The sequence below is a fragment of the Haemorhous mexicanus genome, chromosome 22 (assembly GCF_027477595.1).
Source record: "Haemorhous mexicanus isolate bHaeMex1 chromosome 22, bHaeMex1.pri, whole genome shotgun sequence".
NCBI lineage: Eukaryota > Metazoa > Chordata > Aves > Passeriformes > Fringillidae > Haemorhous > Haemorhous mexicanus.
This window is the reverse complement of record NC_082362.1, coordinates 6206143-6225430: the sequence shown is the minus strand read 5'-3', so window position 1 is coordinate 6225430 and position 19288 is coordinate 6206143. Positions and strand designations below refer to the sequence as shown.

Sequence of the window (19288 nt, the reverse complement as noted above, 5' to 3'; positions counted from 1 at the left end):
TATCAGGAGAAGTTGGACTCTCCTGTGAGCCTTTCAGATGGGGCAGGAGGAGCTGGGATCAGCTTGAGAAAGGCACAGCCCCACACAGAGTCAGGTGTGCTGTGCCCTCCCAGGGAGGCTGCTGCAAAGAGAAGTGCCAGCAGGGTGTTAATTTGCTTAAACCCTGAGTAAATATTTGCAGCAATTAACCTCTGTGAGTTGGTGCTTCTGCTGCTCACACTCACCTGCAGCACTGACCACGAGATCTGAGCCTGTGCTTCAGCTGAGGGACCTCTGGGGAGCCTGAGCCCTGATTTCCCCCAAGAAGAGAAGACAGATCCACTTTCTCAGCAGTGACTGCAGGATTTGTCACCCTGAGGGGAGAGTGAGGCATTTCTCAGCTGCCTGCTGAGGAGCTGAGGAGCAGCAGGCAGCAGATGGTGCTGCAATGCTGCTCTGCTGCAGCTTGAGAAGAGCTGGCTGGGAAATCCTTGGGAATCTCTGCCCAGCCCTGTGTTCCCACACCAGCAGGCACTCGCTCCTGTTCTTTTCCTGGAGTTTACCCTGACGTCATTTTTGACAGGGATTCAAAACCTGGGAGTGGTGTGCTCTGGGCATGAGCAGCTCAGTCCTGTGCAGCTCCCCAAATTGCAAAAAAATCCCCTAATGCTTCTGACACCTCATTGTCCTTGTCAGCCTGTGGAAATGGCCTGGGTGGATTTCACCCCTGCCTGCCAGGGGTGTGTGGGACCCCACAGCTCTGCTGCTGTGTGCTGTTTTTATTAATGCTGCTTGAACCAAGTGTGGATCTGTTACATTTGCAGAGCGTGGAAGAATGGTGGTGTGCAGTGCAAAGAGGGTGAGAGAGGCCTGAGAATGGGCCACAGGGGTCACTGAGCAATTTCATCCTTTGTTATTTCTGCTGGAAAGGACATGGTGTTCTGTGACAATGTTCACAGGGGTCCCAGGATGAGGGAAGTGAAGAGAAAGTTGACTCCATGTTCAGAAGGCTTGGTTTATTATTTTATGATATATATTATGTTAAAAACTATACTAAAAGAATAGAAGAAAGGATTTCATCAGAAAGCTTAGCTAAGAATAGAGAAGAAATGAATCACAAAGGTTTGTCTCTGACCAAGACAGTCTGGACACGTGGACTGTTTTAATTAGAAATTAAACTGTCTAATTAACTGTTTTAATCAGAAACAACCAGGTGAGACCAATCCCAGATCCACCTGTTGCATTCCACAGCAGCAGATAATCATTGTTTGCATTTTGTTCTTCAGGCCTCTCAGCTTCTCAGGAGGAAAAATCCTAAGGAAAGGATTTTTCATGGAACATGTTGGTGACTGTGTTCTGATCTCAAACAGCAAAAAAAAAAAAAAAAAAAAGGGAGGAAAAATCCTGCAGCAGTGAGATCACCTGGGCAGAGGGGAAGTCTGTTCCTAGAGGACCCAGGGAGTGGAAGTTGTGTTTCCCCAGCCCTGCCTGCTCTGTTTCTCTGACAAACCACGTGCTCTAAGCCCAAGGGCCTCTCCCTTCCCTCAGAAGCCCTTGGAGGGGGAACTGTGAATGTTCAATCCTTGGAGACAGCACATCCTCTGCTGGGACTATCTCTCAAAAACCTGATTATTTTCACCTCCTCGATGATCCAGGGTTGACCTGGCCCTGGAATTTGGGCACCAGCACACAAGTGGCTGAGCCCTGACTCATCCTGACCCTTTCCTGCCCGTGCTGCTGCTCTGGAGCCACTTACCAGCAGCAGGGTGAGTTGACATCTTGCCTCTTGCAGAATCACACCCAGAGCAAATTCCTTCCTCTTTCTCCTTGCAGACATCCCTGTGTCTGCCTTGTCCCTCTGCTTGTGCCCCCTGAGCCACCAAGATCTGCTGCCTCTGGTGCCCAGGGTGTTTGCTGGAGGTTGGTGTTTGCTTCCCAGAGCATCCCTGCCACTTGTGCCCCACCCTCAGGGCTCTGCATGGAGCTCCAGGCTGGCACCTGTCATTTGTCATTGTCACCTGAGCTCCCAGCCTGCTGCTCTTGGTGATGAGGACACAGTCCTGCTGTGGTGAGTCCTCACTTGTAAAATCACCTTTTTTTTCACTCATCTCCATGGGCAAAAGGCAGGCCCAGATGCAAAACCTGCCTGTGTTTTGTTATTTCTGGTTCTCTGCACTCTCTGGACTCTTCCCCACCTTCCTGCAAGGCATTTTTGGGGGTAGCAGGGTCAGCTTTTTGGAGGCACACAGGGGAGCCCACCCTGGGGCTGCTCTGAGGCATTTAACCCAGGGTAAAAAGCAGATTTCACACCAAAAAGCACTTGGAATCAGGAGTGATGCCTCTCCTGGGAGGAGGAGGAGGCTTTGTCATGCTGAATTACACCCAGCAGGGTCCAGGCATGGAGGCTGCAGGAAAAAAGTGACTCTGAAAAGGATGGGAAAGGGCTGATGGTTGCCATTACTCCTGGCTTGGTCCTAAAAGCAAAGCAAAAGTTTCACAGCTGTCCTGCTGGGGAATTCACAGAAGGAAAATTCAGGAGAGTGTCCAGAGAGACAGCTTTGGCTGGCATTTGGGAGTGCAGGGATGCTGTGGGTGCTGGGATGCACAGATCAGGGGGGATAGAAGTATTTCTCCCTAAAATGTGAGTCAGTCCCACATCCTGTGGTTGAAAAGGAAAAGGATCCAAGCAGACCCCAGGATTAGTCTGTCCCAGTTAATTCGAAAGAGAAATTCCAGAGAAAGAGGAAGTTGACAGAAAAAGCCTGAAAATTTAAAACAGTGCTATAAAAATCTTCCAGCTCAGCAGTGAGGTGGCCCAGGAAGCTCTGAGGGACTTGGTCAGAGATGAGGATGTGGAGGAAACCAAAAGGAGGGAAATAAAGAAATAGAAACCTCTGATGAGCCCAGAGGAGGATTGATGTCCTGGAGTACTGCGGAGATGGTGACACATCCCAAGGCCAGTGAGCTGGGATGGGCACACCCAGGGAAGGTTGGAACCACAAAATGAGCACAAGGGGTCAGCTCAAGAAATGGGGGTGTCTGCACCCAGGCTGCCTCAGCTCTGCTCCTTCAGGGCACAGAACGAGAGGGGTTGGAGGCTGGAGTGTCCAAAAGGAAATTCTGGAGGAAATTGGGCAGAGGTGCTGCTATTCTGCTGCTCCAGACTGCAGGGATGAGCTGAGCAGCTTCAGAGTGAGGCAGCTCCCACCAAAACCACCTCCAGGCCTGCAGGGGAATGAGGGAAGCTTTTCCTGGGAAGGAGTTTCCTGGGGTGCTTGGACAGCCTTGGAGAACTGTGGATTCCACAGCAGTGCTGCTTTGGGGGACACCTTGGGCTCTGAAAGGCCTCTGGGAATTGAAGACAGGGCAGCTCTCCTGGGAAGGAATCTCAGCTGCAGGATGGCTGTGGAACCATGGTGGTGGTGGTGCTTGTGCAGGCTGAGCCAGAGCAGAGGCTGGACAGAGCTAAAGAATAGAGCAGGGATTTATTAAAATCCATTCCTCCATGGAACACCTTGGGCAGTGCAAGAGCCCAGCCAGGGCTGCACCCAAGGTGAACCAAAATGGTCCCAAAATGAACCCAAAATGAACCAAAATGGTCCCAAAATGCACAACTGGTCACGGGGTCTCTCCCTGGGATCAGTTCTGCTCCATTTGCACCTTGCAGTTCATTGTCCAGTTACAGCTTTAGATCATGCTTGTTTTTCTCTCATCAGTTCACTGTTGTTTGTGCTCTTGGGCTGAGATTTGGATCATTTGTCCTTGGTCCCAGCTGGAGCAGGAATTGTTTTGTTTCCCTGCTCTGTGCAGAGCTCACCATCCCATATGAAGCCCAGACCCACACACTGAAGCAGCACATGATCTGAAAAATAGAAAAGCCAAAACCTGAGCCATCGGTGGGACTGGTGTCCCTGGGAGCAGTGCTTGGTTTTTATCTTGGGTCAGAACCTGCATGAGAACCCTACAACATCCCTGTGCAAACCTGATTTCCTCTCTGTTGGTTTCCAGCCTGGCCTCGCACCAGCAGTGCCCCCTGCACCTCCTTCCAACCCCTGGTGCCTTCCCATGGACCAGTCCCTCACTTTTCAACCCCAACCTTTTGCATTTAACTCTTTTCATGGTAACATCAGTCCTGTGATGTGTGCCAAGGGCTTTTCCCTGCCCCAGCCATTCCCAGCTCCCAGACTGGAGTGCCTGTTGCTGTTATCCCTGTCCCCACCAGCAGGATCCTGCTCTGCACCGCTGCCTTGGAGCCTCCTCCACCCCCCAAGGTCGTTGGAATCCTTCTGTGTGATGTCCTGGCCTGCTCCAGATTGATGATCCCATCTCGTTTTGCCTCATCAGCACATTTCCTCTGCCTTCTCCTGCTTTGTGTGCCAAGGTCATTAATGCAAATGTCAAGCAGGATAATTTTTAAGGCAGAAACTGAAGGAACTGTGTGGGTAAGCCCCTGTGAGTGTGACACAGCCCCTTCCAGCTGAAGCAATTACCATGCCCCTTTCAAATTTACTTTTCACATGCCAGTCACATCTTCTCTGCCTTTGCTCATAATTTACTATCTGGCCTTAATTCAAGTGTCTTCCTGGAGCCCAGATGAGTGAAACCTACTGCATTTCCTTCAGCACAAATACCTCTGAACTTACAGAAGGCAGCTATTAGGTGTGGTATTTCAAATATGTCTGGGTAATAAGTTCACACAAAAATAGTTTCCATTAAATCAATGTGCCTGTAGAGGAAGAGTTGGGTGGCACAGAAATTTGGGTCTGCTGTCCCCATGCCCTGTGTCCTGTCTGCTGGCTGGTGGTGTGGGACAATGGAGCTGGGGAAGGATCTGCAGCTCAATTTTATTATTTTTTTTTAGCTATTTGCTGATGGATTCAGCATGAGAATGATGTTGATGTTTTAGCTATTCCTGAGAGGTGTTTTCCTTCATCAAGGACTCAGGAGCTGCTGTGAGGGGGCAGTCAGGCTAGGTGATCCAAGCTGACCAAAGGATTTTCCATCCCATGGAAAATCATACCCCAGGTACTTCCAGAACATTCCCCAAACAATAGGCACCACTGGCAGCTCCAGGTGAGACACAGGTGTCACCTATGGGGACAAACTGGGTGGCACCAGAGCTGGACCAGGCTGGGGAACAGCAAACCCAGGGGTCCCTGTGGTCCCTTCTCCCACCTTGGTGCAATGAGGCATCAAAACTGACCATTAACAGAGGATATGATTGAAATTATCTTTATTTTAGTGTATTATTCTGACATAGTTTAAATAATTTTTAGAAATTATTTAAAAATAATGCTTAGAAAAACAATATTTAGTTTAACTTAAATAATTTAAATAAAATAATTTTCTCTGTTGAAGACGGCTGGGGGTCAAATCCTCTCAGTTGTGTCCGAGGCTGGAAGCTGTGCAGGGGTGGGCTGGTGGCTGCCAGCAGGGAAGGCTCAGTTTTCCAGGCTCTGGAAGTGCTTCAGGAGCTGCTGCACCCATGCTGCCTGTGGATCTGCACACAGCTGCTTCTTCTTCTGGGTGACCACACTGCCAGGACAAAACCTGCCTTGAGCTGCTGGGCTGGGGCAGCAGGATCTGAGCGCCAGCAGCAGCACCCTGAGTGTCCCATGTGTGTCCCCAGGTCCCCCCTCAGTGCTGGCACTGCTGGGTACTCACATCACCCCCATGTGTGTCCCCAGGTCCCCCAGGTCCCCCCTGGCCCTGCTGGGTACTCACATCACGCCCGGCTGGCTGCAGGAGCTGCTGGTGACAAAGACGGAGCTGACGCGGCGCCGAGGGATGGGCTGCCTCTGGTAGCTGAAGCAGCAGGTGCTGGGGACACCATCTGTGAGGACAAGGGACACACACATGGCCCTGGTGAGAGCCCAGCACAGCCTCTGCCCCCCTCAGGGATTTCCACATCCCCTGGCAGAACCCCCAGCTCCGAACCTGCATCCTCCAGTGTGACACAGACCCCCCCCCAACCCTCCCCAGAGCCACCCTGACAGGGCTGGGACTCTCCAGGAGGACACAGCCATGCTGGACTCACCGAGGTGACCTTCAGCTGGGGAGCAGGTGGCCAGGAGGAGCAGAGTGGCCAGGGTGGCTGCCAGGACCTTCATGGTGCTGTCGCTGTGGGCTCTGCGAGGAGCTGGAGCTGGAGCTGGGGAGGCTGCAGGACTCTCTCTGTGGACCTGGGGCCGTGCTCCCCTTTTATTCCCATCCCAGGGGCGGTTGCAGGGTTTCAGAGAAGGAAAGTGAGAGCATCATACCAGGAAAATTATGTCAGGACCACCCAATTTTGCTGAGCTGGAAAAGGCAACGAAACCGCAGAAAGGGAAGCGCCGTCCACGAGGCTGCAGCTTCCGAGTGCTCCTTGGGTGCCTGGTGCTCCCAGACTGTGTCAGGGCTCTGCAGCAGCTCTGGGGGTGCTGGCAGGAAAGCCCTGCCAGGAGACTGATGCCAGCTTCTCCCTGGGTTTGCCACAAATGCCACCAGAGTGAAGTCCACAACCACGGCACGCACGTTCATCCCTGCTGATAGCACCAACTCCTGCTTGGACAGGGAAAATGATGAGGGAATGAGGTTGTGTCGAGCTAGAAGTCACTGTGGGTCTCACATTTGTCCCTTTTTGCTGCTGGTTGGTCAAAAGAATAATTTCCTGACTGGAAAGGCTGCAGAGACACGGAGTCCCTGCAGGTGCAGGTGCAGGGCCTGGACTCTGTGTCCTGATCCAGGCCAGCAGCTCACCCTGCCACCCTCCCCTGTCCCCTGGCTGAATTTACACCTCTCTAAGGGTTTCATTTTGGCTGCAGCTGATCCTGTCACCTTCCCTTTCCTCTGACTGAATTTACACAGAGGAGTTTCAGTTTTGGCTGCAGCCTCTCCACGCTGAAGTTGCTGCAATAACTGCTTGCCCACTTCTTCCCAAGCAGGATCATTTAATCCAATTTGATCTCTTCTGATTTAGCCCCAACAAGCAGAGACTCCCATGGCAGGACACAGCATTAAAGGCTGGAGCCAGAGGGAGGAGAGGATCCTGCTGGTACCCACTGGGATCAGCTCATTGCAGATAAAATCCCCAGGAAACTGCAGAGTGACAGAAAAAGGGAAGCATTTGCAATTCCAGAGGGTAATTCCCCAAACTTCCCCCTCTGCTGCACACCCAGACAGAGTGAGCTGCCAAAATCACTCCTTCCTCCATTTTTTTGGCCTTTTCCAGCCTTTTCCTGATGCTGCCACAGAGGGTTTGCAAACCCCAGCTTGCCCTGGCCCTGCTGCTGACCCTGCCTGGGGTATGACTAATTCCTGACTGATTCAAGGGAAAGGTCCAACTGCCCAAAATGCTGAGCCATGGCACTGCCTCTTCTTGTCCAGCAAAGCTTCCCCAGCCACCAGGTCCTGCCTGGTGCAAATGGGTGCAAATCATCTGGAGCTGCTCAGGAGGAGCTGGGCAGGGCTGGTCTGGCCTTGGGCTGGTGGAAGAACAGATCCAGCTGTTCCAGCTGTTCCAGCTCTTTTTCCACCTCCCAATTTTCAGCTCTTTGTGTTTCAGCCACTCTGTGCATGGAGCTACAAAGGAATAAATAAATCAATAAATCCTTTGGATTTGCCAATAACCATTTGTGGTGGTTGAAGGAAGGCTTGGAAAATTCACCTGCTGCAAAGGCTCCTGCTTGTCACCTGTCCCTGGATACACAGAGGCAGAGGGAAAGGGCTCAGTTCCCCAGAGTAATGCAGATCTGCATGAGTTTATTCTGCTTTTCTGCCCCTGCTGATTGCAGAGACACCAAGAGGTTTCTCTAGAGCTCAGAGCACCCTCTGTGTGCAGAGGAGCCCCAAGTTCAGATCAGCCAGTGGAAGTTTTTTGTGTTTTCATGACCCTCTCTCCCTGTAAACCCCACGTGTCCCACAGAGATTTCCCCACAGCTCTGCTCTCCAGCCACCCCTGGAGTTCTGGCACCTCTCCTGCCTCACCAGGGCCAGCTGGGTTTGTGCATGGGGGAGAAGTGGGAGTGGGACTGACATGGGGAAGGAAACTGGGAATTGCTGTCTGTGACAACACAGGAATGAGATCCTGAGCTATCCAAAGCCTGGATGGAATTTTTTCTGGAGAGAGCAGCCGTGAGCCAGGGATGAGCTGAGCTTGGCTTGGTGGGTGCCCAAACAGAGGGAAAAGGGGCAGGATGGGCAAGAGAGCAGCACTGGGGGCCAACAAACACCAGGAGCCTGGTGAGGAATATCCCCCAGCCAGAAAAGCCTGGAAACTGAGATCAGGGCACTGTGGGCACTGCAGGTTGCAGAGGATGAATTCTCATCCGGCAGGGACCACGGAAAATCTCACAATTAATAGAATATTTCTGATGGAAAAAGCAAAAAATATTTCCTCTTTGCTGCAGAAGTGACTGGCCAAGCTTTCAGTTCTCCATTCAGCTGAGGGCCGGATGGGACTTCTTACTGGATGCTGATGAAATACTTTCCATTGTGACTGGAATGGAGGATATTACAGAGAATTGCACAAAAGGGCAGCTCAGCAAGAGCAGGCAGTTGGTGTTTAATTCTGTTTAAGGAATTACATATCAGGAACTGGTATAAAGGGAGAGTAAAGAAATGACTTCTGGTTTTATTTCTCCTGCCTTGGAAGATCTCTGTGAGCAGGTGACGTTTGAATCCAGCAGAGGAACAAGGATTTGGAGGGGAGGAAACACAGGGAAAGAGAAACTTCAGCTTTACAAATGCAAATTTGAAAAACTAAAGGAAGAAAAAGCCCATTAGTTGGGAAGGGGAGTAAAGAGTCAAAGATGCCATTTCTTTTTTGGTTTGTCTGGTTATGGTTGAGTACTCAACACCACCAAAATATTGTGCACCCAGGAAAGAAAAGGGAAAAGAGAACAAATAATAAATAAGGAATAATAAATAAGGAATAAATAAGGAAGGAAGAGGCAAATAATAAAGAGAACAAATAATAAATAAGGAATAAATAAGGAAGGAAGAAGCAGTTGAGGCCAAAACAAAAAGGGCTACAAAGATTCCCATAAATTGCTCCTGATCCAGACTGTGGCCACCTCACCACCAGACAAACTCACACGGGGTGGGAGAGCAAACGTGGCACTGGTCTCACAAAACCTGATGATTTTGGCACTGCCTTGCATGAGTATCCCAAAGAAAAGGAGGGAATTAGGTCTGGAACCCCCTCCCCCCCTGGGGCTGTGCAGAGGGACCATCCCTGACTGAGGCAGGACAAGGGGGAGCAGCAGGGATGGTGTGAGGCCAGAGCAGATCCCAAATTTGCTCAGTCCCAGGGTGAGGAACCTCTCCCTTAGGGCTCTTGCCCCAGAAATAAGGGATAAGAGGAGAATCACTGGATATTCTTGAGCTGGAAGGGATCCACAAGGATCATCAAGTCCAGCTCTGACCATGAGGCAGAGGGATGCTCTGGGCACCCCTTTCCAGGGAGCACCAAAGGATCAGAGCATCCTCTGCCTTCCCCAAGGCAGGAACCCACAGCAGGAAGAAATGAAAGTCACTGCCAGCACCCCGATCCCGTGCCAGAGCAGAGGAAGCCACAGGGGTTATGCAACATCCCCCTGGAAGTGACTCTCATTGATAAAATTGCTGCAGAGAGCACCTGTGGCTCGGGGTTCCGAGGAGAGCACGGGGCAGCCTCATGAGCTGGCCCTGACCCTGCTGGGGGGGGTTTTGTGGGAGTAATTCTGCTTTCAAAGCAAAGTTCCTACAACAGGCCCTGCTGATGGATTTGTAATTCAAATTTCCACAAGTTCCTTCCCTCCCTGAGGATCCTGTGGTGAGACCCCTGTTACCATCACATTTTCTGAAAAATCCCCTTGCCCAGGATTCCTCTCCTGGGAAGCTGAGATGCCTCAGTGAAAAAGGAAAGTTCTGCTCCATTTGCACCTTGCAGTTCATTGTCCCATCCCAGCTTTAGCCCAGGCAGTCCCACCCTGCTTGTTTTTCTCTCTCCAGCCCACGGGGTTTGTGCTCCTGGGCTGAGATTTGGCTCATTTGTCCTTGGTGCCCAGCTGGAGCAGGAATTGTTTTGTCTCCCTGCTCTGTGCACAGAGCTCACCATCCCATAATATGAAGCCCAGACCCACACACTGAAGCAGCACAGAGTGTGAAAAATAGAAAAGCCAAAACCTGAGGCATCCTGCCTGCCCCCCTCCTGCCACCCAGCACCACCAGAGGCACAGGGACACGGAGCTGGTGCCCTCAGCCCCAGCCTTGGCAATCTTCCATCTCCAAGGGTTCAGTTCTTCATCAGCTGGCACCTCTGCGTGGGCTCCATCTCTGAGTCACATTCTCGGGGTGAACGTGGCCTTTGAGTGGGATCCCCACCCCTGGAGGTGTCCCAAAGATGTGTCACCTGGGGAGGTGGTTTGTGCTGGGTCAATGCTTGGACTTGACCTTAAAGATCTTTTCCTTAATGCTCCTATGGTTTAGGGAACCAATTCCTGCCCTGTCCTTCAAATATTCTGCTGGATTCTGGGATTTCCAGCACCAAAGAGCAACTAGAAAAGTCTGGTTAAATCTCATTTTCCCTGCAAAAATTGAGAATTGCAGTTCCACAGTCCTAGGCAAGAATATTCCTTCTAATTCCAGACCAGTTCCAGGTGATGTAGTCCTGTGGGCATTGTGGCAGATTAATTGTCCATTGGTCATTGATTGTGCAAAAAATGCCCTAAATGGGGGCAGATAAATGGCAGCAAATCTGGCAGTGTGTGTAAAGGTGTCTTTAAGAGTGAGGCATGTCCTAGCTCATCAAAAAGATGATTCAAGTGAGTCACAAACAAGCAGGGAAGAGAACAGGGAAGAGTTTTTCTGGAGCAGCTGCCTGCCCATGGCTGGGACGGGTGCCCTGTTGGGGTGACAAGCTGGCTGATGGCCCAGGGGTGGTGGGGAAGGCAGTGACACCCAGCTGGGGCTGTCACCAGTGCTGCTCCCCAGGGACTGAGCCAACCCAACCCCTAAACACCCTCAAACACCCCAGAGGGAATTTTTCTCCCGTTTATCCCCATCCCATGGCATGCCCAGGGCATCCTTAAACCCCACACCTGGCAGGGCTGCTCCACCTTGGAGGGGAGCTGGGTCCTTTGGGTTTCCTGGGCTCTTCCTGGCAAGGCTGAGCCTGGGTGTGACCCATTTCCTGCCCAGGATTGACATCTCACTCCAGCTGCAGGTTTATTTACAAGAGGGTTTATTGAGTGCAGGGGAGGGGACAGAGCCAGCTCTGTAAATTAATGACACAAAACCACACGGAGAATTAGGGGGTAGATAATTAAATAGAGATTTGGGGAAGGCAGCTTCACGTGGAGGTGCTGTTTGGCTTCTTCTGCTTCCTCAGGTATTCCTGGAACCATTTCTCCTCCCGGTCCACACAGACCATCCCCTTCAGCAGCTTCACCCTTGGGGGGAAAGAATATCCTGAGTCAGGAGTGGAGGATCCCCTGAGGGGTTCCTGCAGCATCCTGCCCCCTTTTCCCTGCCAGGGGGGACTCTTGGTCTGCTGGCAGCACAGATGGGCCATTTGGGGCTCTTTGGGTCAAGCAGGGAGAGACGTGAGTGTGGAAAGCCAGGTAAACACAGCTCCCCCTGTGCAGGGGACTCGTTTTTGGGGAGTCCCCAAATGTCACCGACATGTTTTATGGAAAACCCTTTCCTTGGGATTTTCCCTCCTGAGAAGCTGAGAGGCCTCAGGAACAAAATGCAAACAATGATTCTCTGCTGCTGTGGAATGCAGCAGGTGGATCTGGGATTGGTCTCACCTGGTTGTTTCTAATCAATGGCCAATCCCAGCCCAGCTGTCCAGACTGTCTTGGTCAGTCCCAAACCTTTGTGATTCATTCCCTTTCTATTCTGAGCTTCCTTCTGATGGAATCCTTTCTTCTATTCTTTTAGTATAAATATAATATATATCATAAAATAATAAATCAAGCCTTTTGAACATAGAGTCAACTTTCTCATCTCTTCCCTCACCCTGGGACCTTTGTGAACACTGCCACACCCAAAAGCAGAGCAGCTGGTGGGGAAGGAGGGGGAGGAGGTGAGGATGGGGTGGAGGGGAGGAAGGCTGGCTGGGAGCTGGGGTTACTCACAGAACAGCCCTGTGGGTGCAGGTGGGGGCTGTTTCCAGGTAGCCCCGGATCCTGAACTCGGGGATTTTCCGTCGGGAGAACATTTCCTTGGAGCAGCACTGGGCTCTGGAGCTGCGGACTGAGAGCAGCAGGGAGGGTTCAGTGCTCTCCCACCCCTGGCACGAGGGCTGTGGGTTCTGCTCCTGCTCCCCATCCCACAAAGGGAGCATCTTGCAGCCCCAGGGGTGATGCTCTGCCCCAGGGTGTGCCCACCCTGCCCGTGGAGCTCTCCAGCTGGCACTCTGGGGCTGAACCAACCCCAGTTTTACTCATTTTGAACACATCCAGGCCAGCCCCGTGCTCAGGCAGCTGCTGATGCCCCACAACCCCATCAGGAGCTGAGCTCTCCTCCCCTTCCCCAGCCCCAAATCCCATCAGAGGAGGAGCTGGGACCACTCAGAAGGGAAAATCTCCCTGCTGGTACTTACAGGACATCCCCTGGCTTCCAGTCCAGGCAGCTGCCAGCAGCAGGATGAGCAGGGCCAAGGAGATCCTCATGTCCACCCCGGGGTTCTGTTGGCACCAGCAGCTCTGGTTCTCCTCAGCCCTCCAGGAGCTGCCTGCCCTCCTGCCTGCAGCCCTGTGTGATTTATAACAGCCCCTGCCAGGCTTTCCATGACAGCTCTGGACCCTCCCCGTGGAAAGAACCGCTGGGATCTCTCCGTGAGGGGAGAGTGGTGAGGGGAAATTCCTCCTGGTGGCCACTTTGGCCACCGTGACACCCCAGGGCTGCTGAGAGGTGTGGGAGAGGCTGCTGGTGCTGGGCTGGGAGTCTATTTTGGGTTGGGTTGCGGCCACCAGCAAAGAGCACAGGATGATGCTCACACTTGTGAGTTCCTGTGCAAAAACCATCCCCTTGCCACTGGCCCTGGGGCCTCTGCTTGCTCTGGGGTGGTGGCTGGGTTTGTTTCTCCATCACCCATTGCTGGGTGGCTCTGTCACAGCACCCATCACATTTCCTGGTGGCATCCTGTGTTTTGGGGCTGGCTCAGGCATCCCTGGGATCCCCCTCTAAGGGAATTTGGGCTGGTAATTAGGATGGTGGATGAGGAGCAGAGGAAGCCCCCTCCTCCTGGGCTTGTTTCCCTCTGGTTCTTCCCCAGAGCCCTCCTGGGTTTGGTTTGGCCCCATTCACCCCTGGACACCCTCACAGAGACCTGGCTGAGGCTCCAGCTGCCTCTGGCTCCTTGCTGATCCCAACACCTGGGCAGGAAAGGCGGCAGCAGGATCTGCCCAGGCCCGAGAGACTCGCACAGACAGATGTTTGCATGTGGGAATCACGTTTAATTCTGTTCAGAGTCGGCAAAAAACAACTGTGGAGCTGCTCCCCCTTCACTCCCCACTGCTGCAGCCTCTCCATGGACCACAGAGGGTCTGGACTCTCCTTCCTGCTGGGTTGGCAAAGACCCTTTGCCCTCAGGGAGGTGGTGAGGGTCATCGTGACGGGGAGGATGTCCATCCTTGTGAGCTGCTCCTTCCAGAAGTGTCCCCTCTGCCAGGGTGGTGTCCCCCACGGGGCTGTCCCCAGCCCCCCCACTAGCTGGGGATGGAGAAGGAGCTGACTTGGAAGCTCTGCTGGTACCTCTTGACCCACGCCCTGCTGGCCTGGGTGCAGATCTCCTTCCCGTTCCTCACCTTGAAGCTGGGGCACAGAGAGGCTGGGGTCAGTGGGGACCCCAACACTGAGCTTCTGAGGGGCTCAGGGGCACAGGGGGTCGGGACTGGTCCCACCAGAGCAGGGCCAGGGCTGTGGCAGGGTGCAGGGCTGGTTTGGGGTACTCACATCACAGCCTGGTGCGGGCACTCGGGGCTGGTGGGGTAGCAGGCCACCACGTTGTCCCTCTTGATCCTTCTGGTCTGGAAGTTGAAGCAGCACTTGTCCGGCATGGCTGGAGCTCCTGGGGGGCAGCACAAGCCTGGCTCAGCCTGGAGACCCCCAGCCCCTCCTCAGCCCTCCTGCCATGGCAGTGGCAGCTCTTTGGTGGGATCCCCCTGCACTCTGTGCATGAAGCAAACCCGACCCCACAGCCCTGGGTTCTGTCCCTGTTCCCCAGCCCTGGGCTCTGTCCCCATCCCTGGGTTCTGTCCCTGTCCCTGGGTTCTGTCCCTATCCCCCACAGCCCTGGGTTCTGCCTCTGTCCCCCAGCCCTGGGTTCTGTCCCTGTCCCCCCCATCCCTGGGTTCTGTCCCCATCCCCAGCCCCTGGGGTGGGGGCAATGCTCACTCTGAGCCAGGCTGTGCCAGCACAGCGTGCAGAGGATGAGGAGGGCACAGACCACCCTGGTGGCTGTCCCCATGCCGGGCTGTGGCAGTGGCTGAGCCGCCTGTGCTGGGGCCAGCCCGCCCCGGCTGCTTTTATGGGGGATCTTCCCCCAGGGCCAGGGGGAGGGCCTGGCCCCTGCCAGGTCCCAAAGCACAGAGGGTAAGTGATACTCATCCCCTCATCCCCTCCCCAGCCCTGGGAAAGGAAAAATGTGCTCCCAGGCCGTGCTTCTGGCACCGATGGGCTTGGGATTTTTCCTGAGCTCGGGCCCCCAGCGTTGGGGCTGATGGACAGGCTGTTCCCAAAGCTTGGCTCTGTACCCTGACTCCCTGAGGAGGCTGTGTCCAGGCCTCGTGGAAGGAGCCCAGGGGAGGTGAGAGGGTTTGGGGATGTCCTTTGGATGGGTCAGGGGACAGGCACAGCATCCTGCAGGCTCTCCCATGGTCCCTGTCCTTCCCCTGCCCTGCAGTTTTGTATCCGGCCCTTGGGACCACCAGCCAAAAACCCTTTTACCTCTCCCCCACAAAAAAACAGCCATAGAGAAAACCCACAAAACGTAGAGAAACATGTTCTGCCTGGTTGCATCAGGCACACAAACTCCTCTGTGCATTTTTGGGGGTGTTTGGGGCCCAGGGGGAGGACGGGCAGGTGGCTCCACTTCCCCACTCTCGCTGCCAAAGCAGCAGCTCATGTTCTTGGCCGTGCTGGGCTGGGAAAGGCAGGGGCCAGAGAGGGAATCCCTGGTGGATTTTGCCTGGATGCAGCTGTCAAAAAAGCCCCTTCTCCCCCCAGCCCTGCAGATCCCAGGGCACTTCCCAGCTGCCGGCAGCTGGTGGAGGAAGGGGAGCAGTGGGGAGGGGCAGAGGCTGCGCTGGGAACGCCGAGGGCTCCTGGGGACCTGGGAACACAGAATCACAGATCCACCAGGTTGGAAAAGACCTTCAAGATCGAGTTCAACTCAGCCCTAACACCCCAACTAAACCCTGGCACCCAGTGCCACATCCAGGCTTTGTTAAACACACCCAGGGATGGGGACTCCACCACCTCCCCAGGCAGCCATTCCAGAACTTTATCGCTCTATGAAAAACTTCTTCCTAACCTCCAACCTGTACTTCCCTTGGTGCAGCTTGAGACTGTGTCCTGCACTGCCTTGAGGTGCTGCTCCTGGAATGGGAATGGGAATTTGCTCATCTCCAAAGCCACTTCCCAGAAACCAGCCTCAGTTTGTTTGGGATGACAGTGAGGTGCCGGGTGATGCCCCAGGGGTGGTGGGGGCAGATAGCTGGGGTCTGTGTTTGTCTGGCAGAGCTGAGCACCTTTTGTCATCACCCAAATTCCCAGTTCATCCCTCCTGGGGGAGCAGAGATGTCTCTGGCTCTCAGCCCAGCCCTTGGCTTGACTTTCCCTGGCTGGATCCTTCTTTTCCCTCATCCCTTTTCCTACCCCCACAGAGCTCCTGCTGCAGCTGGGGCAAACTCGGCCCTCTCAGGGTAGAAAATGTTTCCTGGAAAACAAAAGACAGGGAAACAAAACAGGGTTTATATTTCTGAGAAAACCCCTTTTAATGACTCCGAGGTAAAATTCCATTGCAGGAATTTTTAAAATTGCAGCAGGGAAAGAAGGCCGGGAATGACATTCCCAGCTCATCAGTGTTTGATGCAGAGAGGGGCACGGGACATGGGCAGAGTCTCTGCTCTGGGGTGGCCCCAAAATCCACGGATCCCACAAATCATCTGGGCTGGAAAACATCTTTTTCCTCCCTTTCTTTCCCTGTTTCTGTTGCTATAGGACACGAAATAAAACGACGCCGACACGCAGCTCGCTAAAACAAAAAAGAAGAAAGTTTAATTTCTGACTTTAGTATTTACAGATTTCCAAAAGTGACAGTAGATTAGAAGATGACAGTGCTACCTCTCCAATGACTCTAGACAAATTAACAATTTAACAAAATTATTAAATTTTTCTTCCTCTGTAGAAGGATACAAAACAATAAGCTATTTACATAAAGGGCGTTAAAAATAATCGTTACAAAAATTTAAACATCAGAAGGCTTAGAAAAACTTTGAAAAACAAAACAACACTGTTTCTTGGGGGCTCCGTGGCTGCACTCCCAGCTCTGGCTGTGAGACAGCCGGGGACACACCAGGACAGCCCGGGACAGCCCAGGACACACCGGGACACACCGGGACAGTCTGGGACAGCCCGGGACACACCGGGGCACACCGGGAATGCCGCTCGCCCCCGGGGCAGAGCTGCTTTTCCAGCCGATGCTTTATCGATGCTGCATTTCCCTCCCAGCCGATCAATAACCCCCGGGGCTGCTGCTGCGGCTGGGGCAGCCAAAGTCAGCCCGGAGCGGAGCTGCTTTGCCAGGTCAGGGCTGTTTCTAACGAGGATTTGTTTGATTTCTTCTTCTGCCTCTGTTTGATTTCTTCTTCTCCCTTTTCAAGCGTGGTCAGGTCAGCTTTTCCATCTGACGCTGAGGTAACCACTGAATTCACACCTCATTGGGGCCGTTTCCTTTTTTAAAGTCCTTGTCCGGCCCCAGCCACCCAGGACTTCCCCAGCTGCTGCAGAGATGGTTTCTATCAGATTGGGTCACCAAAAAAACGTCCCCAAAAATAGGTGTCCCCTTTGCCACCCACATCCCTGCAGCTCCCAGCTGCATTCTGCTCCCAGAAAGCAATGGAGATGTTTTGGTTTTTTTTTTTTTTTTTTTGTCCAAGGCATTGCCTGGCACCCAGCTGGCCTGAGACTCCTTCCTCCTATGGAATTAGGATGGAATGAGTGCTGCCATCCTTCTCCAGGGGAGATTTCACCAGGAAAATCACAGCTAAACCCAATTTCAGAGATATCTCCCGTGGGAGGAATGCTGGCCATGCCACAGGTGTTGCTGGAAGAAGAAGCTGGTCCAGGCTTGGACCAGCCCATGTTACCCTCACCTCCCTAATTCTGGCTCAGGGAAAGGTTGGGAGCGATGTTCCCACCTGTGGGAAGTGGAAACACTGTGAAAAACGTGGCATTGTGTGGCTTTGGTGCAAATCTCTGGGGGTTTGGGCTCCTCTCTTGAATTTGGAGCTGTGCCCCCACATCCCGCTGGCCCAGAGGGAGAGCAGCCCCAAAGGGAAGGGGTTTGAGCCCAAAACAGTGGTGGGGACCTCAGAGAGGTGAAAAATTCCCATTTGGGATGACAATCCCTGTCCCCATCTCCTGAGGGCAGGGGTTTTGTGGCTGTCCCCTTGTCCCTGGGCACAGGACAGGGGTTTTGTGTTTGTCCCCTTGTCCCTGGGCAGGGGTTTTGTGGCTGTCCCCTTGTCCCTGGGAAGGGGTTTTGTGGCTGTCCCCTTGTCCCTGGGCACAGGACAGGGGTTTTGTGGCTGTCCCCTTGTCCCTGGGCACAGGACAGGGGTTTTGTGGCTGTCCCCTTGTCCCTGGGCATTTCATCCTCTCTCAGCTGTCCCGAGCTGAACTCTCCCCCTTCCCGACACATCTCCGGGTGCTCACTGACTCATTTCCCGTGTCCTCTGGCCCCGGCATCCTGGCTGCCCCCGCAGGGACGGCCCCGGCTCAGACGCTGATTTCACACCGAACTCCTCTGCCTGAGATTGCGATCAGGGCTGGGCTGCTCGAGCTGAGTGAGCTCTTGCCAACCCTGGCCTTTGAAAACCCCGAGTTTAGAACTCAAATAAAGCCAAAGCCTCCTCTGACTCCTGATCTGCACTCCCATTCCTGATCCCTACCCCCATTCCTGATCTGCATCTCCATTCCTGCAGTTTCCACTCCTCATTATTTCCCAGCAACCTGAAAGGCACAGAGCAAGAAAAAGAAGGATAAATCCCAAACCAGCAAGGAAGATCTCGTAAAATCCTCTGCACCCAGGTGCTGGGATCAAAACTAATCCCAGCAATCCACACTGGGAGCTCTCTGGGTTTTCTCCAGGCTCCAGCCCCAAGGCTGGGCAGTGCCCATGGGATGCAGGGAGGTGGTGATGGGTGAGGGGGATCAGCATCACCAGGGTTTGGAGAATTCTGTTTCAGCCCACCCGAATCCCCCTCCCCGAGCTGGCCGCTGCTTCCCGCGGGGTTTTCCCAGCTATCAGCAGCTCCGATCTGCCTTTGTGGCCTCGGTGACCTTTTTCACACGTATTTTCTGCCACCGCCTGACCAGGGAGGAAAAGACAACCCAGGGCAGATGAATTAATTTCCTCCAGGCCCACCCCGGGGTATTTTCCTTGAGAATGCTCCCCTGGCATCGTTCCGTTCCGAGCAGGTGGGGTGGGTGGAGCCCCGGTGTGGATTCCCCTTCCCCCGCTTTGGAAACTCCCCTAAAATCCTTCCAGAAATATTTCCTGGGCTGGGAGTGGGGAAGAACCTTCCTGATGTCCCCAGGAGTTTGCTGCAGGGAACGTTCCAGGTGGGAAAGGTTGGGATGGGACAGCTCGAAGGGGATGAGGGAGATGGTGGGAGTGAAGCTGGGGATGATCAAGGGGGATGAAGATGGTGAAGATGGGGATGATGGGGATGAATGTAGGGATGAAGATGGAGATGAGAATGATGGGGGGGATGATGGTGGGGGATGAGCACCAGCAATGCAGGGCTGGGCTTAGTCCTGGGTCCCTCTGTCATTTTTGGCACCTCAGGGCGTTCATGGCAGTGGCCCAGCCCTGAGCTGGGTGAGGTGCCAGCCCCGGGTGGGCACGGGCAGGGTTTGGGGCGCAGCAGCAGCGCAGGAGCTCCTGCATCCATCCCAGCAATCCCTGGATGTTTTCCCGGCGTCTGGCACAAGATGTCAGTGCTGCCCCACGAACGGCTCTCGGTGCTGTTCCTCCACACGGCCTGGCCGGGTCACGGTGCTCCTTGGGGATCCCCAAGCCGGGGTGCAGCACCCCGGGGTCCGGACGTGCCCC

At 53.8% G+C, this 19288-nt stretch overlaps 3 protein-coding genes across 3 annotated transcripts; all 3 read right to left on the bottom strand.

The window, feature by feature from the left end:
• Positions 1-5195: 5195 nt before the first annotated feature.
• LOC132337336 (C-C motif chemokine 5-like) lies at positions 5196-6174 on the bottom strand. Its single transcript, XM_059865822.1, has 3 exons — positions 6017-6174; positions 5704-5812; positions 5196-5514 (listed from the first exon to the last, which is right to left on the bottom strand). Exons 1-3 carry the CDS (start codon positions 6087-6089, stop codon positions 5421-5423), a joined length of 276 nt encoding a protein of 91 aa, XP_059721805.1. The 5' UTR covers positions 6090-6174; the 3' UTR covers positions 5196-5420.
• Positions 6175-11165: 4991 nt separating this feature from the next.
• LOC132337492 (uncharacterized) lies at positions 11166-13235 on the bottom strand. The gene is made up of 3 exons (XM_059866122.1): positions 12548-13235; positions 12081-12198; positions 11166-11390 (listed from the first exon to the last, which is right to left on the bottom strand). The coding sequence occupies exons 1-3, from the start codon at positions 12969-12971 to the stop codon at positions 11291-11293; spliced, it is 642 nt and encodes a 213-aa protein (XP_059722105.1). The 5' UTR covers positions 12972-13235; the 3' UTR covers positions 11166-11290.
• A 147-nt stretch (positions 13236-13382) lies between these two features.
• Positions 13383-14481, bottom strand: LOC132337493 (C-C motif chemokine 3-like). The gene is made up of 3 exons (XM_059866124.1): positions 14344-14481; positions 13903-14017; positions 13383-13761 (listed from the first exon to the last, which is right to left on the bottom strand). Exons 1-3 carry the CDS (start codon positions 14414-14416, stop codon positions 13656-13658), a joined length of 294 nt encoding a protein of 97 aa, XP_059722107.1. The 5' UTR covers positions 14417-14481; the 3' UTR covers positions 13383-13655.
• Positions 14482-19288: the final 4807 nt, after the last annotated feature.

Coding starts and splice junctions, on each gene's coding strand:
- LOC132337492 (XM_059866122.1), bottom strand. CDS start 12,971: ATGGTTTTTGCACAGGAACTCACAAGTGTGAGCATCATCCTGTGCTCT. Junction 12,199..12,547: donor TGGAAGCCAGGGGATGTCCT/GTAAGTACCAGC, acceptor TGCTGCTCTCAG/TCCGCAGCTCCAGAGCCCAG. Junction 11,391..12,080: donor TGCACCCACAGGGCTGTTCT/GTGAGTAACCCC, acceptor TTTCCCCCCAAG/GGTGAAGCTGCTGAAGGGGA.
- LOC132337493 (XM_059866124.1), bottom strand. CDS start 14,416: ATGGGGACAGCCACCAGGGTGGTCTGTGCCCTCCTCATCCTCTGCACG. Junction 14,018..14,343: donor CTGGCACAGCCTGGCTCAGA/GTGAGCATTGCC, acceptor GCTGCCCCCCAG/GAGCTCCAGCCATGCCGGAC. Junction 13,762..13,902: donor TGCCCGCACCAGGCTGTGAT/GTGAGTACCCCA, acceptor TCTGTGCCCCAG/CTTCAAGGTGAGGAACGGGA.
- LOC132337336 (XM_059865822.1), bottom strand. CDS start 6,089: ATGAAGGTCCTGGCAGCCACCCTGGCCACTCTGCTCCTCCTGGCCACC. Junction 5,813..6,016: donor CCCAGCTGAAGGTCACCTCG/GTGAGTCCAGCA, acceptor TTGTCCTCACAG/ATGGTGTCCCCAGCACCTGC. Junction 5,515..5,703: donor TGCAGCCAGCCGGGCGTGAT/GTGAGTACCCAG, acceptor TTGTCCTGGCAG/TGTGGTCACCCAGAAGAAGA.